Below are 24,763 nucleotides of genomic sequence, written 5' to 3'. Positions count from 1 at the left end.
TCATCACAGTGTGCACAGGCTAAACTTTCGACATACCTTCTGCTTACATACCCAGGGAGAATGGATTTTGGGTTTGGCTATCTGAAAAGGTACAAACAACACCAGCAACAGTGAAACGTTTAATGACCAAAGCAGTGAAGCAAACAGTCTAACAGGTGTTTTGACTGATTCTAATGGTAGGACACAGCTAAATGTTAACGCTACCTGTACATTGATGCAAAGGAATACTAATGCTAAGATGATCCATGCCCAGTGGTTGATATAATGGTCTGTGTATCTTTAAATAAACATTTATTCAGTTGACTGGATGCCTGTGACAGGATATTGCTTTTCTGTCAGTCAAGACTGCATCTTCAGCACCAGTAGATGAACTCATATTCTTGGCCAGTTGAAGTACAAGGTCTGGGTTAGGGTGATCATGCTGGAAGTAGAAAATTGGTTACTGTAATAAACATGGATAGGCTTATGATAATGGACACTGTTTGGTTTGATTAAACCTGATTAGGTTTTAGAAAAGAACATCCATCCATCCATTATCTATACCCACTTATTCCCTAACCAGGGTCACAGGGATCTGCTGGAGCCTATCCCAGCTCTCTTTGGGTGAAAGGCAGGGGTACACCGTGGACAGGTCACCAGTCCAAAAGAACATAGTTTGGGTAAAAATAAGCACTTCACTATGGTTAGAGAGCTTTCATTATGATGGTTATAACAATAAAGACACAGTTCAGGTAATGAAACAGCCATGGTTAATAGAAATGACAATGTGTCTTGGTTTGAAGTGGGAAAGAAATAGTGTCCTGTTTTCTCAACTTTTTCCCTATATGGACTTTGTCAGTGGTTATACTACATAATCTGACTTCCTCCTTTGCATAATTACAGCAGCCACCAGAGGTATCCTAACAATAGAGCAATAACTCAACAAAGAATACAGCAACAAGATGATGAAATGCCTGGGAGGCTCCTCTCAGAGCCAAGGACTGTGGCTGGAGAGAGGTCTGTCATATCAGGTCTTATTTTGTTGGAAGGGAGCTGCTGACCAGTGGGGACACAACTATGTAACATCTGCCCACATGAGAGCTCATGAGTGCCAGAACTGAGACTCAAAAATTCTGCAGCAGACCATCGCAATGAAAAGATGTCCTTATCAGTGAGACATTATATTTTTTTATTCTCTTTTGTCCAGTTACAATTATCCCATATTTGCACAGACGACGTATGTGGTTGATTTTTAGTGGGGGGACAGTGACTCTGAATTCTGCTGGTTTTTGCTGAAATGGCATTTAAAGTGTTTGCATGAACACAGATAAGGTGAACTATAGACTAATGTGCACCAATTAAACACACTCTAACAACAGAGTCTGGATATCCTTCGTAAACACTAGAGTCATTAGAAGGAGAGTTGGCTCAATGCAGAGTTGGGGTCACACAGTGCTCAGAGCTGACTGCAGGGTGTTCACATCAGTGTGAATATACAGAATAACTACATCTGTTTCGTGCACCCATTCGCCTTTTGTCTTTTGTTCGCACATTCTCCCTTGGACCAGTCTTTCCATCTCGCTGCCCAGGTATCAATACCTGATATTCCTGAGGTGTGAAGGGAGCACACTCTATCCTCCACATCCTTTCAAAGCACTCCTGAACATGGGTCCATTGTGCTGCTTGCTTGCCTGCCACTAGCATATAGAGTCAGTGTTATATTTATGTAGCCTAAAGCACCCTCTCTCCATATATTCCTTTATCATTCTCTCCCTCACTGCTTCTCGCCCTCACTCTCCCTGTCTTCTGCTGTGTTGAACTCTCGCCAACTCCACTAGGTCTCCCCTCTGCAGACAACAATGTTCCATCTCGTTGCTTTTGCCCTAGATATTGGCTATTTTTATACGGAATAATTAGACACAGAACTGATTTAAATACTGCAAAGCTGTATTCGTTTGTCTCCACTTAATGTGGGCTGGGTGCACAATGCCAAAGGTGTAAAGTGTGTGTGTGTATATGTGTGTGTGTGTTTGTGTGTACGTGTTCATGCATTTAAATTGTTCTGTTTGTTTGAAAGTAAAGTGCTATTTTTATGCAGATGGAGTCCAGCAGTGGTATTGGTGAATTCCATAGTTTTCAAGGTATGTTGATCATCTTTTTTTCAAACTAATGTGATTTTCAGTTTAGTGTATGAGGATGCTTATGCTACATCCATAAATATATATTTGTGTGTGTGTGTGTGTGTGTGTGTGTGCGCGCGCGCGCGCGTGTGTGTGTGTGTGTATGTGTTTGTGTGTGCTCACAAGGGGTGGCAGCATGTGGTTGTGTGAGAGTTTGCATTCATTATCTGATCTGAAGGGTAGAACGAAGGAGAACACTTAGCCTGCGGTTACTTCTTAATAAATATTCAACATGGAAACACAGGAAAAAGATCAACATTATATTGACATTTGTTTTAAGAGTTTGTTAACCCTGTTATTCTATACCTGGTCTCACTTGCCAATTAAAAGGTCTTTGTTGCTGAGGTATTAGCATGTGTATGTGTATGTGTCAATAGTTTAAGGGCAAGTTTGAGATTTATACTATTTTGAGTACTCCTCACTTGGTGACACAACTTCCAGTGAAATTTAGAGAGACAATTTTGGTTTAACATTAGGGTTAGATAAGGTTAGCGTAAGGGTTAGGGTTTGGCAAGTACTGGTTATTGTTTAGGTCAGGATAAGTGTCCAGGAAATGCATGTAAGTCAGTGTGTGTGTATGTGTGTGTGTGTGTGTGTGTGTGCTGCCATGGGATCCCAGCTGTCTGAAATCTCTGAAGAAACAAAACATGGTGGTAATGATGATGATGATGATGATGATGATGATGATGATGATGATGATGATGATTGTGGTGATTAGAATTTTGCTGAGAAAACACCTTGATTTGACTTTGAAGATGTATTTTAATCTGGCTAGTTACTGTTGGTGTCATTACGGTAATGACGAGGCTTGTGATGATGATGGTGATGATGATGAATGGTATATGGATGGAAAATGTTGGCAATTTAGGAAATAATTCAGTTGTGGTATGTATAATGACATAGTATGCTATCATCTTTGGCAACCTGAGTAAATAAGGCCTCAGTGTAAAGGTGATATTGATTTTCTTCATAAATGTATCCATATGTCATGTCCTAACCTGTGTAATTGGGGTGCATATGTACATTTCATGTCCCTCATTGTTTTCCTTCACATTTGACATAAGGACACCTACGCATAGACACTTCTCTGGTTTTGCAGTTTTGTTTTTGGTGATGTTCTGCTATTACCAAAAACAACAAATTGTATTTCCCAAAATGCAATGCAAATGCTAATGTATGTAAGGTTAGTACAGTAATGATATAGCAATAACAGTTCTTACTCCTTTTTACACTATAATATGTACATGAAACTAAACCCACATCTTTGACCACCACCAAACTCTCATTTCTTCAGGCTAAGACAACAGTGTGTTCATCAGCAGAAGAAGAAGTCTGTTCAATTATGTGTTTGTTTGCAACAAAAAACGTGAAATTGTGTTTGCACAATTGTATATTTGCCATGGCGTGTTTGTATTCCTGTGTGTATGTGTATGTGTATGCGTGTCTTCCAGGGTCCTGAATGTTTCACTCATAAGGGGTTTTTTAAAAAGAAACAGTGGCAATGTGACAGCACTGCGGCACAGACCAAATTGACTTTCTTTAGCTTTCTTTCTTCCTTCATATTCTCTGTTCTCATTGAGTGCTCGGCTCCTAACAATGCTGTGTTTCCCCTGACGATCTCTCTCTACAGGGAAGCCACCCCCTTCTTCATAATTTCCCTCCACCTAAACTGAAAGGAGTGTCATTAGTGCCAGGCCATTTTTTTTGTTTTCATACTCTCAGAAGAAAGAGGAAGTGTTATCTGTGGCGGACAAACTTAACCCAATTAAGATCTGGTAGGGTGTAGGGGCTTGGCTTGGGACACAGCTGGGGCTGCTAGCTTGCCAACCAGGCATGCATCCAGCCAGCCAGCCATCCAGCCAGCCAGCCAGCCAGACAACCAGCCAGGCAGGCAGGCAGGCAGGCAAGTAGCCAGGCGCCCACTCAGTCAACCAGCAGCCAGTAAAACAGTCAGCCAGTCAGGAAACCAACCAGCTGCCTACTCAGTACACCCACCAGTCTAGCAGTCAGATAGATAACCAGCCAACAATCCAACCCTTAACCAGGCTTTCTGTCAGACAGCCAGCCTCTTTATCCCATGTAGTTTGGACTGTTGAAGAACTGTATTACCCAACTCTATATACACTATGTACAGCCTGCAAGTGTGTGTGTGTGTGTGTGTGTGTGTGTCACCATACATCCCTTTACTAGCGTTCAGCAAGAAAACACTATTCAGAGTAAAAATTTAATTAAAAAAAAAACCAAACAATGGCTATTATGGCTATCTGAGATCTGTTAAGCTGCGTTCACACCAGTTTTCATTCTGCATGAAAAAACGCAGATAGATTTTGAATGGGGGATGAGCATTACACAGCAGGGACTGGCACCGCATGGGGGCTTTCTGGCAAAATGGCGCAGAATGTAGAAAAAAAGAGTTGGATCTGCTTGAACTTAATGTAATTTGGCAATGTGATGAAACATGTCGTAATTTGGCAAGGCGCTGTGTTGGTCAGCCACATACATGTAAGCGTCTGTTCCTGCTGAATTATTTTCTAACATGAACTCTCTGTTTCTGCTGTTTACCTTGAGATGGTCACAGCCAAAAATGAAACAGTTGCCACCGTGATAAGACACTTGACAGTGTTGCACAATCCTGTCATTGAGTATTTCAGACCACCGTGCTGTGTTTGGCATTTATCAAGCCCCCTGCATTTTTCAAACAGAAAAATATTTGGTCGAGTACGACCTTAGGCCGAACTGTTGGAATGTATTTTTGCACAGATCGAGCACGCTTGTCATCTCTTTCTTACCAGACCTTCAGCCTGAAAACAGTCCAGAGTTTAAAAAAAAAACAAAACAAAAGTCACTGCATAGTAGTCCCACCTGTGATTGTTCTGTGCATCACCACTGCAACATTAAAAACCAATCTGCCAGGAACCAACGCAGAAACTTGCTGGATGATGCCACACTGTGTTTTGGCAAAGGCTGAGCCAGGTTCAAAATTGTTTGCCAGACTTTGCTTCATTTTTTTTCTTTTTGTTTTGCCAGAGGCCTCTGTTGCTGTCACGCTATCATAATACAAAAAGCAATTTTACGACCTTTTTGTTATGACAGTCATGAGGCAACTATCCCTGATTTAATAAAACATGTTTTAAAAGGTGCATGGGTACTTTGTATTTAGCTTAAGGTAATTGTAACACATTTTTATAAACTCAGTGAAGTTTATGTCTTATTTTCTAAACATGTAAGAGTTGTCTAACATCTGTAACATCTGTGTGTCTGTCTGTAATGCAGTGGACGCAATACAGAGGCATCATCTCTCAAATAGAATATTTGCAATTAACCAAAGGACAAAAGACCCCTTGTCATATGCAAATGTGAACTGAGACTGAGACATCATCACCCTAAACATTAGACTGTAGACCCCACAAACATACACACACACACACATATACACACACACACACACACACACACACACACACACACAGTGGCATATTTAAAAATCATCAAACCTACTTCCCCTGGTGCCACACAAACACGCTCACCCCATGATCCGTACACAAGTGCCAGATACACACTCCAACAGCCAAACATGTTGATAATTAGAGCCTTGTTATTGGAAGGTGTTATCACAACAATTAACACCCTAATGTGTGTATGCACGTGTGTGCGTGTGTGTGTGCAATGGTGGTGATGGGAGGGAAGGCGTTGGTTGTTGGGGGTGTTTGTATGTGTATGTGTGTGTGTGTGTGTGTGTGTGTGTGTGTGTATTCAAGCCTTCATGTGAAGCTGGGTTGTGAGGAAGAGTGTGTGCATTCCATTAATTCTAGCATGCAAGCCCAAAACCCACCTACTCACACACACACATACTGTACGAATACACACACAGTGAGGGTCCCATGTAACAAAGAAACAGTTTCCCATTTGATGAAGTTCCTGTGAATTCTGACACAACAGCAGCAGGAATAGTTGGAGTGATAGATTCTGATTGATATCCAGCAGGGAGCAGAGAAAGGGGAGTAGAGGTGGGGCTGGTGGGAGAGGGGGGTTAAAGAGACGCACAGACGAGTAGGTAAAAGGAACCGAGCGGGAGATGATAGAAAAAATTAGAGAATATAGCCGGACAGAAAATGATGACATGATGAGGCGAAGCGAACTTAATTTTGTATTTTTAATTACCTCTTTCCTACTTTTATCCAGTTTCAGCTTTGACTCAAGGCTTGAGACCAGGACAATGCAAATGGAAAATAGATGACTTGACTCAAGAGGTGGGGGGGATGACAGAAGGGGGGGTGGGGTACAGAGGTGGGAAAACAGTACGAACAGTGCTGCGAGAGTAAGGAAGTAAAGAAGCAGATGAGAGGAGGTGAATAAAATGTGTGTGTGTGTCTGTGTGTGTTGTGGGGTTAGGGTTACTTGCATTGGTTAAGTGCATTCAAATCTTTTAATTGAAACAGTTTGTTTTTTTCATTTCTTTATTTTTATTATTATTATTTTATTTCTTTGTTTTAAAGTGAAAGTGACTTATGTGGCCAAGTATGGTGACCCATACTTACTCTGCATTTAACCCATTCCGAAGTGCACACAGCACAAGTGAACACACATACACACCGTAAACACACACCCGGAGCAGTGAGCAGCCGGCGGCGCCCAGGGAGCAGTTGAGGGTCCAGTGCCTTGCTCAAGGGTCTCACCTCAGTCATGGTATTGAAGGTGGACAAGGCACTGGCTATTCACTCTCTGCCACCAACAATTCCTGCCGGACCTGAGACTCAAACCTACAATTTTCAGGTTACCAGCCCGACTCCCTATCTCTTAGGCCATGCTTTCTTATGCTTTTACATCAATGTTTAAAAGTTTTTTATTGACAAGAAGGAGAATTCATGGAATAAATAGAGCAACCATAACTTGTTCTGCATGGCAGCAGGAGGCTTTTAGTGTTATTAGTATTACTAGTCTCTGCTTTGATTGCAGCTTTAATAACGCAACAGTGCACATATTGTATGTATACTTTTTGTGAGTGTGTGTGAGCTTAACGTGAAAGAGGAGGTGGCAAAGAAAAGGAAGCCATGATGAATCCTAATGAGAGAGAACTGTAGGTTTTATTGCAGGATTTGCTGTTGGGTAATAAATTTCTCTTGTTTTCCCTGGTGGATCTGATGATTCATTGCTGACCCACACGTTTCAATAAAAATATTATTTATTACAATATATTATAATATATTTTTGGGCTACAGCAGAGTTGTCTCAGTTTTGTCAGGGAAAGATTGTCTTCTTCTTTTTCTTTCGGCTGCTCCCTTCAAGGGTCGCCACAGCAAATCATCTGCCTCCATTTAACCCTATCCCCTGTATCCTCCTCACCCACACCAACTATCCTCATGTCCTCCTTCACTACATCCAAGAACCTCCTCTTTGGTCTTCCTCTAGGCCTCCTTCCTGGCAGCTCTAACCTCAGCATCCTTTTACCAATGTATTCACTGTCCCTCCTCTGAACATGTCCAAACCATCTCAATCTGGCTTGTCTGGCTTTTTCTCCAAAACATCTAACATGAGCTGTCCCTCTCACTCATCACCCTATCTGACACTCTCTTCACCTCCAGAACATTCCCAGCAAAATCCTCCTTCAGGAGAACTCCTACTCCATTCCTCTTTCCATCCACACCATGATAAAGCAGCTTGAACCCTGCTCCTAATCTATAGGCCTTGCTACCTTTCCACCTGGTCTCCTGAACACACAAGATATCCACCTTTCTTCTCTCCATCATATCAGCCAACTCCCTAGTTTTCCCTGACGAAGTCCCTACATTCAAAGTCCCTACTCTAAGTCCTACACTCCTGCCCTTCCTCTTCTCTCTTTGCCTACAAACACGTCTTCCTCCTCTCCTTCTTCGACCAGCAGTAGTCCAATTTCCACTGGCACCCTGTAGGTCAATAGCACCAGTGTTGGTCGTTAACCCGGGCTGCGACCGATCTGGTATGGAAGTCATATTTGTGATTCACATGTTTGATTTGGCTTAGATTTTATGTCGGATGCCCTTCCTGACACAACCCTCTGCATTTACCCGGACTTGGGACCAACACATGAAGACACTGGATTTTTGTACTTCAGCAAACTCTAAGGAAAGTAAAGTAAAAGTTACAGACCATTAAAGCATGCTGAGGATAAAGGCAGTGGTCTGAATATGTCTAATAAAATACGTACCACAGAAATTTCCTGTAAAAGCCAGAAAAACACTATGAGTGTATGAGTCTAAGATATGAGTCTAAGATACAGATTCACACACAAACAATCACACACACACACACACACACACAAACAATCAGAGGGTGTGTGTATATCGTGGTGTAATGAGGTGGAGAAAGTTGTCCATTACTTCCTGAGTTGATGGGCTTCTCGCAGCAGTGGACCCACAGCTGGAGAAGAGGAGGAGGATGCACCGATGTGGAGATTAGCAGACACATTCAGCCATATTCACCCTCCTTTTGTGTGAACTTGTCTCCCACATGAACTAATTATAATAAACTTTTAAAAACAAAAAATGTTGAAGGCATACATACTTAATCTATTAACCTATTTGACAGAAAAAATGCTTTCTTTATTCCGTATATAAAGTAGTTGCATGCAGTTCCAGATTTTGCTAACGTGATTACAGGGACCTCACTGGTAAAACCCTGATCCACCACTAAAACTAAACCTCCGAAAACCTAGTCCGTTGTACTGAATTCAAGTTGCATTCAGATTCATAGAAACCTAAACCTAAACCTGACCTTAACCCTAAAACTATGTCAAACTTTTAAAGACATGTCACACAGTGTGGACCGGCCAAAATGCCCTCATGTTTTCTTTAAGAACAGACATTAACTTATCAATGTCCAAATTTCAAACTGGCTTTCACAGCCATACACACTCTCACATACACACAGGAGAAGTGACTACAGGACACACATGGATGCCAGAGACTTTGCATGTTGCCCAATTGGAGTTTGGAGATGTGGCTTGCCAACAGTACATGTATCCACAAACTGTATAACATGTTTTGCATGCAAGCACTCCCTCACAGTCATTATCTCAGTATGAAGAGACTAAAGAATTAATATCATGAGGGTTTGGAAGTACAAACCTTGGATTGCAATTACAGACAGCTGGAATTCTGTCCTACTGGTGTAAAGAGCAAGTATACATTGCCATCTGGAGTTTAAAATGTGTAACAGCATCACCGAAATTCCAAAATAAGAGACCAGGTAAATGGAGTTCCTAATAAGTCCTATTAGATCTTATTATTTTATCTTTTATCATTGAAACACAGAGCATATATTTAGAAAAGTCCCTTTAATATCAAGCTGAAAATAAACACCTATAAATTGATATTAAAGTCTACTAGTTTATTAGTGCTAAAAGGTCCTAATAACATCCACTGTTACATTTTGGTAGAGTTCTTGGTTCCCAAGTGGAATATATACATAAATCAATTATAATGGTCAATTCTCTCTCTAACAAAAAAAAAAAAAACACAAAGTCATCAAAGCAAAATATTCAAACAATTGTACACATTTTCTTTGAAAATACATTGCTGTCTCTTGTTGAACATTAATACATAAGCACATTAAAAAAGAAAAATTCACAAAGTTGGAATATATTTACAGTCCTTTAAAAAAAAACAAAACAAACAAAAAAAAAAACAGGATTTGAACATTATCTACAAAACAAGAAAATATTGAGCTAAAGACTCTTCACAAAAAAAGATGTCTTCCTGGTATGTCATCTGTGACGGTTGCAACAAAATGTAGAGGCTTCATACACTCGTTAGAAACTCACTTTTCCACATTCAAGATTTTTAGAGAATTTCTCACAAATTAACAGAAAAACAAATGCACCAAATAGGTTTAAACCGTTTACGTCCACCCACTGTTGATTTACTTCTAAGAGCCTAAAAGAGATGATTTGACAACCGGTTTTTTTTTTCAGCATTATCTGATGCCACACATAAATATTACAAACGAATACTGACCACCAAAATAGAGCACTCTACAGTTTGTAGCATGAGCCAACAGTGCAGAGAAACCAGAAGAATACAGTACAATATTGTTTGTTGTCAAGTGAGCCTGTGAGTTTTTTCCCTGAATTACAGTAAACCAGACTCAATGTAATTCTCAGATTTTATAAACAGTCTCCTGTCTCAGTGAATCAGAGAAATCCTTTTATCTAAAAGGCTGAAAAATTGTGGGTTTAATGATTTGCCCAGACATCCTGCAATGCAACTTTACATTTGGTGTAAGATGGCTGTCAACATTGAGACACAATGCTGAGAAGATAACCCTATATTTGTCCACCTGGATTAAATGACTGAGGAAGAACATATAATGACACTCATATTCCTTTGTTATCCAAGCATGTCAAGCTGCATAATTGTCATTTTTTTTATTCTGGCTAACAAATCTCATAAAAAGGTCAAGATGTCAGAAGAATGCTTTTACTGCCAAGGCATATAGTTCTACATGTTTTTGGTTCTTTGGGCTAAATGTTCCTTGAAAGCTTGAAAGGCAATTAAAGGAAATACATCATGAGAAGGTTTTTAAAGAGCGACACACAAGAAGTGAAACTGGATCCAAATATGGAGGATTTGTTGCAAAGGTTGTTCATGTAACTAGAATGAGAACCATTACACCTTCACACCGATGATTTGTGTCAAAAATAAAATTAGATACAAAATGCATGTAAATTTAAACCAAGTATGCAGCTTGTAAAAACAAACTTCTCACCAAAATCCTTGAGAAAACTGTAAGCACCATCTGGAAACACTGTATCCTTGTTCTAGGTTACTTGCTATACCCATTATGTACGACAAATAAATACTCTTGCTACCATCATGTTACTATCAGTACTTCCAACTGTTTTTTGCTATAAATATGAACCAGCTTTCCATTGCTGGCCAGGGCTTTTTTTGTGAGTTCAGCTAAGAAAGTTAGAAGTTCACCCTGTGCAGTTTGTCACTGTGACCTACAATGTTATGCAGGTTAAAAGGGCAAAGTGGAAGTTGTCGTATGGGATGACTGGAAACATGTGCATTGCATAATAAAAAGAAAAAAAGTATAGCAACCTCAAAAAAGATAGTCATTGGACTACTCCATGCCATCCTCATCAATAAGATGATAATGTCTAACATTAAACATGTCTTCCATCCAAGTGTGGTTTACCACTTTTTTTTAAAAAAAAAGGATGAGGAAGTCTACACAGGGAGCAGGAGTCTTCTGCTCTGAGTGAGGACAAACGGTCAAAACACTGATGGCCCCTATAGCCTGCATGTCTTACAGCGTGTCTCCCTCAGTTTTTTTTTTAGTGTCGGGGGCCACTTGGTCGTGGAGGAGGGGGACCTGATCAGAGAGGGAAAAGTGGAGAGTAGGAAAAAAACCTTTTAGATCAAGTTAAAATTATACCTTACAGTTTGTTTATACCCAGTACCTTTTTAATCAATATGCATACTAAAAATGCAAAATTACAACCTTTAAGAAGAAAGCCATATACATTTAATAAAAGGGCAACAAATTTATTAAAGACAAAGATGAAGATAAAGAACCAACCTGGAGCAGACAGAAGCGGTGGACGAGAACTCTTTAGGGAAGGAGGAGCTCCTCTAATCCCATGTGGGCCCCTGGCACCTGGGTGGTATGGAAGAGTGTGGGAGAGTAAGGGCCCACGAGATACAGGAGCGGTGCCATAGGGGTTGTGTGAGGACAGAGGGCCTCGGGAAGCAGGGGCTCCTAGTGACAGACCAGGAGGGCGATGCAAGGACAACAGTGGAGGAGGTTTAGTTTTGGGATGGGAGCCTAAAAAAAATAAATAAAAAAATAAAATAAAAATAGATACAAACATGTTGCTGAATTATAAACTAATAAGAGAACAATTAAACAAGACATGTCTGCACCAGTTTCCACCTAATTGTATGTAAATGCACAATAATACAGTAAAGACGAGAGTATGAGGAGAGGCAGAGTTGAGTATTGGGCGTAGACGGAACAGGATAGTGTTATTTGTATGCATTTTTTTTTATGTATGTTGTACATCACAACGAGAATCCCACCATCTTATGCAGAGTTCCTGAAAAATTAACACCTGTAGCATTTTCTGCTTTGAGTGTAAATTTAAAAAAGCTGCCTTGAAGAAATGTCAACAAAACAGCAGTTTGTCATGATCTCTGCAATCAAAAAAGGAGCCAAGTAGCCAAATGTGCAGTCTGACCTGGTGAAGGCAGGAGAGGTGAAGGTGTAGTGGTGTGGTCCACCATGGGCCCCCCTGCAGCAGCAGACTGGGGTTGAGGTGGCCCAGGTGGTGTGGGAAGCAAAGGAGGCGGTTTCCCCAGTCCTGGAGGTAACATGTTACCTCTCTCCCCTGCTGTGTTAGAGGCTAGAGAAAACAAAGAGATAAAACTTACACAAAACACACAAGAGATGAAAGATACGACCTAAAGAAAAGGGAGGTACAGGAAATTAAAGGTGCGATCAGTAATGTCCCAGCTCTCTAGGTCCACCAGTTTAATTAGTGACCCACCGTCTATGTGCTCCTGTCGGGAACGAACATACTCTGCGATAGTTTCCAGCTCTTCAGGGTAGAGATGCACCCCCTCAGCTAACAACATGAGGACCTGGCGGGTTTCAGAGGGAACAGCGTGCCGTGCAATTTTTTCTCGATCTAGGAAGTCATCCAGAAGCTGTGATGCCTGTGCTGCAATGTCTGCAGGGTCCCTTGGTGGGCGCTCTTTGGCAAGTCCACGGCTGTGCTCTGCTGCAACAAAGTCCATGGCCTGGTCTTTGGGCATGTTGCGATGAACTAGCAGGGGAAATGGGAGGATCAATGGTGACGTGTGAAGGGACTGAGAAAAATTTAAACAGACGAATCTAAAACCGTAGAAATAACCATAAAATCAACAGGCTCCTTGCAAGTCACACTGAGGTAGATTTTGCTTCTATGTTGGGATCAGTGAATGCCACTGATAAATTTGTACTATTTTTGAGTGGATACTTTTGAATGAGTGTTTTTGAAATAGGAGGCGTGTACTTTGTGTAAATATGTGCATTTATCAGTAACTTTCATTTTTATTGCATGTTTCTGGACAGAAAATAACTAATTGTTTTTATGTGAATTCAGACATATGATTCCTAAGGCATACATTTTTAATAATTTGTGTATTTAAATTACCTGGTCCAAAAAAAATTATTATTTTATTACATTTTCTTTAAGAACAGACATTAACTTATCTTATTTTGTTTGTGTAGTCCACAAACAAAATGGGGCCTTGTTTGTATACTAAAGACACATGTTAGTGTTAAACTTTTTTTTGTTATGAGTTACATAGAGTAGCAGCATTAGGGCACAATTACAACAGTTTACATAGGTTTGATGTTCTTGGTTTATATAAAGTATGTTTGTCATTTCCATTATATAGATTTGTTGTGCATTGTGTTTGAAACATCAGTTCTTGTGGGGCATCTGGATCAAACAGGCTGTTCTAATTACATATCCACACTCAGTGGTATGTATTTTTCCACATGATGAAATTATTTCCATTATAAATATTTAAATAGTAAATGTAAATATGAAGTATTACCTGCGGCTGGTTAAACTGGTTTAAGATTAAGATCTGGCCAAATCTGGCTCCCATGAACTAGTTGTTTAAACACATTATATGAACTGTTAATTAGTGAGCTTTGGGGTGTGCAGGTAGCAGGTGCAGGTATTTATTGGACAGATTTGCCAACACACTGTCAGTAATACTGTGTGTATACTGCATTGTGTGTATTTTACGGGCGATAAATTGGACTTTGTTTAGTTCTCCAGGCTTGTCATGTGACCTATATCAAAGCGAGTTATGTGTGTTCATTTACATTTTGTCAAATAGTCACTAGAATTAGATGACCATCTTGGCACACTTGACTCAGTTGAAGATAATATTATACCGCCGAAAAAGTAAAAACGCTTGTTCACACGAAACTGTAACTCCAAGTGTAACACAAGTAAAAATGCCACCCAAAAGAAAGAGCTATACTGCACACTTCAAAATGCAGGTGATAAAGTCTGCTGCTGAAACAGCTGGAGTGAGTGCTGGCATTCAGACAGCCTGAGAGAGGAGGACACAGCGGTTCACCTTCCCCTCAAAGTTTGCAGAGTTATTCATTTGACACGAAGGATGAAGAGTTCAATAAATTCAGTAATGAAGTTCTGCTTGTTGTTGTGCCTACGTTCTTCATACACTAGTTTAAACTATAATTAGGGAGAAATGCAACACCAAAAGTGACTTATATATGTTGTTTTTTATTTTTTAACGAAATGGTTTTTGCTAAGAGTGACTAAACTTTAGATGTGATGTACATTCCACAAGAAAAAAATGGTCCTGAATGAATGTTATGTTGATTTGATAGAGGTGAGGGCAGAACTGTAGAACTGTAGCTTTAAAACACTACATGGGTTAGAACACTATCAAGCATTAGCATTTCTTGATTTCAAGATTAATTTGAGATTTTGGTGTTTGCAGGTTTTGGAAGCATCTACATAAAAAGTAAACCCCATTAGACTGTGGATGGAGGGCTGTTACTGAGGTGGTTTGGCCAAGCTTGAATGTGGGGTAGGGACTTACTTTTGAGGGATTCTGAGAATATGATAACAGTGCAGGAGGATAGAGCTATGTTTGTCTGCTCCACCAGAATACATAACGGGGAGCCGTCTGCTCGGACATCCTGTAGGGCCCGGGTCAGGCCCGACTCCGCCTGAAGGTAGAGCATTTCCACTGACAGGCCACGCTCCTGCAAGCACTGGCTTAGCGATTTGGGGTAATCCCTTTGAGAGGAAGAAAAACACTTTGTTAACTTGACATTTTAATATTAGGTGACTCAGCTGGCATAGAGAGAGACCTAAATTATTTTGTTCTTTTGATTTAAAGTGTGCTTAACCAACAAAAAGTAAAAATGTAACTGTGTGGAGGATCCTGTAGTGTTGATCATGACCAAAATGTAACATTACATTGAGCTTTTGGTAACACTAATACAAGTTTAGGATCTCTTATAGATGTGTTTATTGTTGTAGCATGTTTTTTCAGTATAGAAGGTAAGGTGTTTCATTTCATTTTTGAATTTGCAAAACATTTGTGGGAAAGAAATCTGCACCAAAAATCTTTAAATGGTTGGAGGTGTGGGCAGTTTTGTAGGTGCTGGCAGTTTGTATTTTTGAGACATCTCTGTTAAATGGTGGTGTTTAATATAGTTGTGGATAAGTGTGGGCATATACAGTGCATTCAGAAAGTATTCAGAACCCCTTCACTTTTGTCTGTTTTGTTATGTTGCTGTCTGATACTATAACAGTTTAAATGTTTTCCCTCAATCTACACTCAGTACCACATAATGACAAAGTGAAAACAGAATTTTATAAATGTCCGTAAATTTATTAAAATGGACAAACTGAAATATCATAAGTAATATATAGGTATTCAGAGAGAGTCGTCCCTAAGCCACTCCCTGTGTTGTTTTGGCTGTGTGCTTAGGGTTGTTGTTATGTTGGAAGACAAACCCAGTCTGAGGTCATGAGAGCTGGGGAACAGGTTTTCATTGAATATATCGCTGTACTTTGCTTTCAGCTTTCCCTCAACCCTGACCAGTCCCTGCTGCTGAAAAACATGCTGCCACCACCATGCTTCACTGTTAGTAGTGAGCAGCTGAAGAGAGGTGCCTGGTTTTCTCCAGACATAACATTTAGAATTGAGGCCAGACAGTTCAATCTTGATTTCATCAGACCAGAGAATCTTGTTCCTCACAGTCTGAGAGTCCTTGAGGTGCTTTTTTGCAAACTCCAAACAGCTTCAGCTTTCATGTGTTTTACACTGAGGAGAGGCTTCCATCTATCCACTCTGCCATAAAGCCCTGATCGGTGGAGGGCTGCAGTGATTGCTGTCCCTCTGGACTTTGTCCCATCTCCACACAGATTCTCAGGAGCTCAGTCAGAGTGACCATTGGGTTCTTGTTCACCTGTCTCACTAAGGATCGTGTCCCACAGTTGCTCAGTCTGGTCAGGCCACCAGCTCATGGAAACATCCTGGTAATGCCAAACTTCTTCCATTTGAGTAATATGGAGGCCACTGATTCTCCTGGGAACCTTCAGCCCAGCAGAATTTTTGTAGCCTTCCCTAGCTCTGTGCTTATCAACAATCCTGTCTCTGAGCTCTGCAGGCAGTTCCTTTGACCTCATGGCTTGGTTCTTGCTCTGATTTGCATTGCCAACTGTGTGCCTTCTGTAAAGAGGTGTGTGCCTTTCCAAATCATGTCCAATCAGGTTAATTTTCCACAGGTGGAGTCCAATCAAGGTGTAGAAACATCTCAGCAAGGATCAAGAGAAATGGGAGGCACCGGAGCTAATTATCATGCATTGTTGCAAAGGGTCTGAATACTTCAGTTTTTTTTAATTTATTTTTTTTAAAACAGACATTTCTAAAATTCTATTTTCACTCTGTCATTATGTGATGGAGTATACATTAATAATAAAAAAAAAGGAATTCAGACAATTGTTAGTTTGCATTAGTTTGCAACATAACAAAACTGAAAAAAGTGAAAGAGGTCTAAATAGTTTCTGAATGCACTGTGGGAGGGTTTGATGGCATTACACTCTAAAAACATTGATAGTAAATGTTATGCTTTCATATCAGTCCCCCTGAACCACAGAGCGAGGACTTTCCCAGGTCATACTATGTTCCAACAAAACAAAAATCATACAATGGGAAATCTGTTAGAAGAGGCAGAGATACCAAATTTTTGTGACTACATGAAATCCTCCACCATCATAAAAAAACTAAAAATAGGGAAAGCACTTTGGGAAAATTAAGAAGAAAAAAAAAAAAGTCAAAAAAATGGCAAAATGCTGCTTAGAACCAGCCTAGTTTTACTGCAAGCAGTGGCCATTGTGAAAAAGTGTAATTGGAAGCATTAGGCCTATTTTTCCAAAAATGTGAATGTTTAGAATGTAGTAACAGAAATGACATACGTAGCAACAGAGATGCAACAGATTAGATTGCAGGAATGAATTGACAAGTTCAGACGAATAATAACTTTGAGTAACACACTATGTACTTAAAAAAAAACAAAAAACAAAACATGAAATATAATTTAATATACTTTGTAGAATCCAGTTCATTGTACCATCCCAGTGGGTACAACTCATACAGTGGCCTCAGAAAGCACTTCTTTTTGTATTTCAGATTTAATTTTAAATGGATAAAGGCTTTGAGTATTCTTGGGTAAGACTTTAAAAGATATGCTCACCAATCATTTATTATGACCCTCTTAAGCTCTGTCAGATTTGATGACAAGGACTTTTGCATTTGTTCATGATACCTAAACAAAGCCTTTATAAAACTTGTCTGGTGCCTCACCACATTCTTATTGAGGACACCTGACAAAGCTTTACAAATGGTTTTATACTCTTGTCCTGTGCCTCACCACAGTTTCATTGTGAAGGTTTACAGAGAGGTTCCTGGACTTCATGGCTTGGTTTTTATACTTAGAGTATGACTTGTGGGACTATATAAACATATGTATGTTCCTTTCTGAACTTTGTCCAATTTTGACTCAGATGAAGTTCCAGACACATTATGGGTTGCTGTTTGTAGATTAAATTGCAAATATTTTATCCATTTAAAATTAAATCTACAACTCAAAGTGAATACAGAATACTTTCTGAAGCCTCTGGACATGTGTAACCTGACACAAAAGGTTTACGGTTATGCATGCTATGGAACTGATAACATCACCTTGTTTATTAGCCAATAAATACTAGGTAGCATGTCCCATTGCACACTATAACTACTAAAATAGCAGTGTGAGCACTATTAGTAAGTTGGAGTTAGACTGTTAGCCTAAGTTAGTGCTGGTTAGTTCACTACTTTGTGCCACAGTAACATTATTGCAGACACAGTTCATATTTGGCACATGGGAGTAGCTTTTGTGTGAATTAATTTTTGATGTTGCATTGTGTAGTGAATGTAAATGTTTTATGCACTTGTACTACTACTCTGTTCATAAATGCAGCTGTATTAACATTACACAATAATGTCTGTATAATGGCCTGAGGGCATGTAATTTAAAGGTGTTCATTCATTTGCTCTGTATGGTATCCACTACTGAACCATCAAAAAAAGTGCTGAATATTAAAAAATTATCATTTGATTTGTGTGTGTGGCATATTAATGGAATATATCAAAGGTAGCCTTTAATGAAATGAAGTTGTTTTTGTTACAATGTGTGAGCCAAGACGTATTTGATGTGAGCAATGAATAGGAATGTTTTTAAAGAGATTTAGATGAGACTGTATTGAAGAACTGTTAGGTTTTGTTGGACAGGTGTAGGTGTAGGTGTAGGTGTAGGTGTAGGGTGTGTGTGTGTGTGTGTGTGTGTGTGTGTGTGTGTGTGTGCGTGTGTGCGCGTGTGTGCACGTGTGTGCACGTGTGTGCACGTGTGTGTGTGCTGGAGGCAATTCAGTTTCTACTTTACTTTAAAGTAGTAGCATAAATTACATATAATCTATAGAAATAAACAAATGTGCTCATGATATGAATATGTATATTAAAGGAGATGGGTGAGATCTATGTATTTGTTATGTGTTTTCTACTACTGCAAAAAATCCTCAGAAATCCATGGGCACAGCAAGATGTGTTGAAGAATAAAAACATATATGTATGTTTAAGGTAGCTTTAAAGAAAAACTGAACATTAGTCATAGATTGCTGTCGAGAAAAGAAAAAGACCCGCTCATCACTGACAAATTCAATTTACAGACAGGCATAATCATTTGGCACAACAGCAGAATACAAGCTATGTCAACCTCTTGAAAGGACAACCAGGACTTTGTTTTCTGTGTCCTTTTGTCATGACGACTTATTACAATCTACCACCTGAATGTAGAGCTCTGCCTAAATGTCACTGGGAGTGCTGCTGGCAGATACACATACACACAAGCTGAACTGGTTATCCTCCACTGTTAAATCTAAGAGAACCAAAACTGATCCACCTCTTAAGCTGTAGTTGTAGTTAGCACACTACTCTTTCAACAGCTCCAGTAACTTGTCACAGATCAAAATAATCCATTACATAGTCTATACCCTCATGTATATTTAGGACTAGTTCATATGTGAAAAGGGCTTCAGGTTTAAAAGGACTTAAAAGTAAATAATTTCATTGATTCAGGGACACAGAATTCCAAACTACAATGCAATTTGTGAGGACAGTCACAATTCTTTGTCGTGCTGGCATCGTACTCCAGCACACTGGATTTGAAACAAATACAATAATCTTTGCTATTTTCAACAAAATCCACGAACTATGAAATATTTCTGTGGAAATTCTCAGTCGTCCAGGTGAAGTTATCTAGAGGTTGAGTCATGAAAACTAGATTTCTAGGTCGAAATGTTTCACCACTCATTCAAGTAGCTTCATCAGTGTTCCAGGGAGGACACACTCTGCAGCCAGTTGGTGAAGCAGAGGGGTCAAATGAGTCCACCATTAGATCGTCACGACCCTCACCTGAGCTCACTTCTTTTGCTCACCAAACAAGCCTAGTCAGACCAGGTGTGAAGTGAAACCAACTCAGGAGTGTGGGTCTAACGACTCTCACCTGATTTACACAGCTCACCTAGTGAGCCTATTTGGGCTGGGGTGGACTGAAACCAACCTGAAGGTTAAATTGAAGTTTCCATAGCAGCTTTCTCTTAGACTGATGAAGCTACTTGGATGAGTAGTAAAACGTTTCAACCTAAAAACTAGAAGTCCAGTTGCCATGACTCTAGATGAACTATGGAAGTATATAATAGAATATGCCCAGGGTACTCCTGCTCTTAAACTGCAACAGAGAAACGACCAGCAGCCAGCCTTATAAACTAAAATCCTAAACATGTTCAACACAAATACGCAAAAACAAGTACTCACAGGCACTGGTTGGTGACAGAAAGGACCACACAGTCGGCTGGCTTCCTCTCCTCCTGCACCTGTCTGTAGAACTTCTGATACAGGGCTTTGCGTCTGTCTGCTGGGGTGATGCCCTCTGACTTGGCTGATTTTTGACAGAGCGGGATGGGAAAGGTAAGTAAAGAGAGACCAAGTGGAGAGAGAAAGAGGAAGGGAAATTATGAAGGGAGAGAAATGAAAGCATATTTTTGGTTAATTAACCATCAGTACAAGTGTGTGGGTTGGGGCACTAATCATAATCAAATGATATTTTGAAATGTGTTATATTTCACTTAACTGGATATTGAACCATACCAAAACACAAGGCAGATAATTTACCAATGGGATATCAGCAAATGAATACACATGATTATATTTAATTTGAACAGGAGGGATGCAATCTAAAAGCATCCACTTTCATGTTTTGAAAGGAATCCAGAGAAAGGCCCGTGACATACCAAGCTGACGGTTGGCCATCGGCCATTGCCACACTGTTGGTGAAAATGTCTCTAGTTTCTGCCACGTGCCCCACAACATCAGCACTAGACTGACCGCTGTCGGCGACTTGTCGAACAGGCATCAGATCTGTCAGTATGAGTGATGTGACTGGCTGTTCAGCTTAACTGATCAGTGTAGTGGCCATAAGTGTGGTGTCTCCTTACTTTTCCCCTCCACCTCTTCCTTTCATCTTCCACAACCAAAAAACTAAGGGTTGACAATGTAAATGCCATTTGCAACTTCTTATCGGGCATATTCCAGATTAGATGACGCTATAGACTGTGTTGTGAGTGAGAGCAGTGTGAACATGGTAAGCAAACACTGATTCGTTTTATAGTTTGTACAGATGCAATTCAGGTCTTCCACTTTCCCTTTTTGAATGCTGAATACAGACTACTGCTGCCTGCTAGTATGAAGAGTTATTTCCTGTCCGGTAGCACAGAAGGTATGTGCTATTTTGGCTGTAGTGTTTGCAGTGTATTCAGGTCCCACTGTTTGGCCCAGACAAAGGCAACGTGAGTCAAGGCAATAGTCAGACTTCGTTGTTGCAAGGTTTTTGATATCAGCTTGGTGTGTCACTGGTCAAAGTCTCACCATTTGGTTGATGCTTGTATCCCTCGTACTTCACATTTCCACTGTAGTTTTGCATTTGCTCTAGTTCTTCATAACTAAAAGAAAAGCAATAAAACAGAAGCATCTTTTAAAGGGGACAGTTTAATAAGTGGGAGATTTCTATACCTAAGGTTTACCACATTGTTAAACATGATAACCTCTGAGTGATGTCATGAAAATTGAGAAATTATGACTGTACATTCGTATTTCAGTTTCTTTTCAATACCACAGTTAAGTATATCCCAAAAAAACTCTATGCCCTGTAGTTTTTTTGTGGGTGGTTATTTTGTCAACACACCAATGACCAACATTTAAATTTTTCATTTTTTCTTCATGCACCATCTGCAGTGCCAAAACATTCAAAGGCTTAACTTCATTCATCCATATACCTGCTTATTCCTATTTAGGGTCACAAGGATCTGCTGGAAATACTGTTTGTCAAGATTGCCTGAAAAATGAGAGGTGGCAGTTGTCCCTACCTACCAGTTGCAAAAAACAATGTGGTACATGCCAAATAAAACTTGTCAGTGTGGGCAGCAAAAATGATTATTTCACATTTTTTATAATTACCTGGGAATCATTACAAAGTTAATTTTCTGTTTGTGTACACTTCTCTAACAACATATACTTTCTACATCAAAGTGCAAAGATGCAGGTCGGACCCTATACAGGTCTATCTAGTTTGTCAGCATGCTCTCACTTCAAAAGGATAACTTCTTTCTTCACAATGTATAGCAAATCAGACACCTTGCAACCAATTTGGCCTCTCTAATTTATTATAGTAATTGGTAGGAAGGTTGTCTTTTCTGTTTTTTCTAAAGTCCTTGCAGAACTGCACTTCCTCCATGGATGGCAGCCTGTACCTGAAGCACATTCTGATTTCTGATCTGCTCAGTTTTTCACTGTACTGTCTGTATTTATTCCCCCTACACTATAAATTACTGTGTACATTTTGTAGATGCTACTGCTCAAGTCTCTCGCTACACAAAATCAATTTGGAGTGCAAGTGTGAAAACCTAACTAACATTTTTAGTTAGAAATGTTGTTTACTTTGGCTGCCCTTTAAAAGTCCTGCCTTACTAATATCATATCAGTCTTTCAAGGGTTATTCAAGGGAAAATTAAGGGGCACGATGAAAACTGTCCACAGTGAGGTCTGGAGAGATGCTGCTGGTTAGTTTATCAGATGTTTTTGGATGCTTTCAACAACACAATGAAATCCCATTCAATGAAAACCCACTGCTTATCATCAATAGAATATAATCACAGTCTAAGCACACTTCCATTTGATTAGCTATAAAACAGATATACTGTTTCTTCTTCACTTCATTTCTGTTCAACGTTGAGGAACTGGGTCCTAATCAATGGTTTATATATATCATATATATCCGTATATATATCCATATATAACGATATATGGATATATATACACACTATATATCGATACACCGTCAGTGGTACTAACAGGTTTTCGCCATCACCCATGTTTAAATAGTGTATATATTTAACGTTATATAAGAGGGGCCTCGGCGAATAGGTTTCGTAGCACATCACTGCATAATATCCATTACCACACAAACTACTGCAGATAAATGATATGAAGCAGTCTGTGAAGGTAAAGGCTGGTACCTGTCTAGCGCATCCTTGAGTTCCTCGGTCCTCTCCTCTCTGCTGGGGTACGGCGCTGCCCTCCGGAACAGACGCAGTTGTTGAGCACTACACAGCACAAGAAGGGGGTTTAGTGGCTTTGGCGTATGTTAGCATTACCTGCTGAAAGGATTTTGTGTGTGTGCCAGCTGGAAGAGCTTTCGCTGTTTTGTTTAGTGCTCTGGCAGCTGGCTAACAGGTCGTGCATAATAGCTGCTAGCTTAATGCTAAACTTTCTGCAGGGAACATGCGACTTGCCTTCCGTTTGGGTTAGCTGGTGTCCGCCTGGCAGCTGCGGAGGATTTTACCCAAGACGACATTTTACTTGCACTACACCTTAGTCCAGAAAAACCTACGATTTTACTAACCGGGTGAGAAAAAATGTACTCCCCCGTTACTCGACCAGTGTTATCGTTATACTTCAACCCGCCCAGCAGTGGGAGGAGGAGAGGAGGAGAGGAGGAGGAGGAGGGGAGGAGGAGGAGGAGGAGGAGGAGGATACTTCTTCTTCTGGTGTTGGTCTGATTTACACGGCTATTCCCGCCACCTACTGGACTAGAATATCAACAACGACATAAAATGAAACTTACCAATAAAATATAATATGTATGCATTAAAGTAATTCTGATATACTGTCAATTAGGCCTATAATTAAGCTTATATACTTCATATGCCAGCCAATCTTTAAACAACTTTAAAGAGTCATTCCACCCAAACATTAAATAAATAATTTTCTCATAGAATGTTATTTCTGCGGATGTTTAGCCATGTAGCTTTTCAGTTTAATCAGCTGAGTTTTGAGGTATGTGTCCCTGAGATTTGTGGCTGTATTTATGACTGGACTAGTGGCGCAGTACTTATCTTGTATAACGTTAGTTAGTCTGACTTATTGTTGGGCGCCTCTGCTCAAGCACATATAAAGTGTAACTGGTTCACTTCCACCTCTCTCACTCATCACCTTTGTGCCTCTTATACCGCTTCTGTCCTATAAAGGTTACAATTTCCACAATAATCCTGCACTACATGGTAGATGTTTGATTTTTTATTTTTTTTATTTTATTCAAAGTATATTTACATTTACATAAACATAATTTTGTTGCAATATATGCAGGTATGGATATCTACCCTCCATAATCAATAAGGTTTTAAAAACAAGATCAACAGTAGAATCAGTTCCAATATTATGTCAAGATTTTATAAAGGCATTTGTCAATGAAGAAGCAGGTGTACTTATAGATGAAAAAAGGAATAATCTTCCTTAAAATGTAGGATTTGTTCCCTAAAATATTACAATCAAGGGGACAGTATAAACATGAGTTGGTAGGAAAAACTCATTATTACTCATTATCAAAAAACAGTCATTATTAGTGCCACCATGCCAGGGAAAACAAATGCAGTTTATATTAAAATAATTTCAAAAGGCTTTGCCTTCTAGAGATAAATTGGCAGATAAAGGGGCTTTAAAACCTCACCCTCACAGTCTAAATACATGGTTTTCTTTTTTTTTTGTGAAAGAATTTTAATTTCTTTGTGTTTTTTGTTGGGAAAAAGCTCTCTTGTTTTTACAAGAGAAATGTTAGCCTGCTGTGATGCGGCAGGAGACACAAAACCACTCAGACCTTAATAATGATATTTTGACTGTTTTGCTTAGAACTTGGAAAGCTGGCTCTGAAGTCAAAGTAAAGTCAAGTTCTGATAAAATGAGAGATTATCGCCTGGAAGAGTGGAAAGTAGGTTATAGAGGAAAAATCATGAAAGGCATTAAAGGGTGATTGGTTTTGTTACTGTCAGATTAAAATCTGTCAGCTAACTCGATCAACCTGGTTACATCTATGTTTCCATACTGGTTATGGAAAAATATCCTAAAGGGTTGTGCAAGTGTGGAAATCCTGAA

The 24,763-nt window shown here is 39.7% G+C and overlaps 1 protein-coding gene across 1 annotated transcript; it reads right to left on the bottom strand.

The window, feature by feature from the left end:
• Nucleotides 1-9,634: 9,634 nt before the first annotated feature.
• Nucleotides 9,635-23,303, bottom strand: LOC113133415 (nuclear receptor coactivator 5). The gene is made up of 9 exons (XM_026312220.1): nt 23,128-23,303; nt 22,852-22,938; nt 21,206-21,279; nt 20,096-20,219; nt 14,771-14,970; nt 12,688-12,966; nt 12,379-12,543; nt 11,721-11,966; nt 9,635-11,513 (listed from the first exon to the last, which is right to left on the bottom strand). Exons 1-9 carry the CDS (start codon nt 23,187-23,189, stop codon nt 11,476-11,478), a joined length of 1,275 nt encoding a protein of 424 aa, XP_026168005.1. The 5' UTR covers nt 23,190-23,303; the 3' UTR covers nt 9,635-11,475.
• Nucleotides 23,304-24,763: the final 1,460 nt, after the last annotated feature.

The sequence above is a fragment of the Mastacembelus armatus genome, chromosome 6 (genome assembly GCF_900324485.2).
Source record: "Mastacembelus armatus chromosome 6, fMasArm1.2, whole genome shotgun sequence".
Lineage (NCBI taxonomy): Eukaryota > Metazoa > Chordata > Actinopteri > Synbranchiformes > Mastacembelidae > Mastacembelus > Mastacembelus armatus.
Note: the sequence above shows the minus strand (reverse complement) of the source record. Positions and strands in the feature narration are given on the sequence as shown.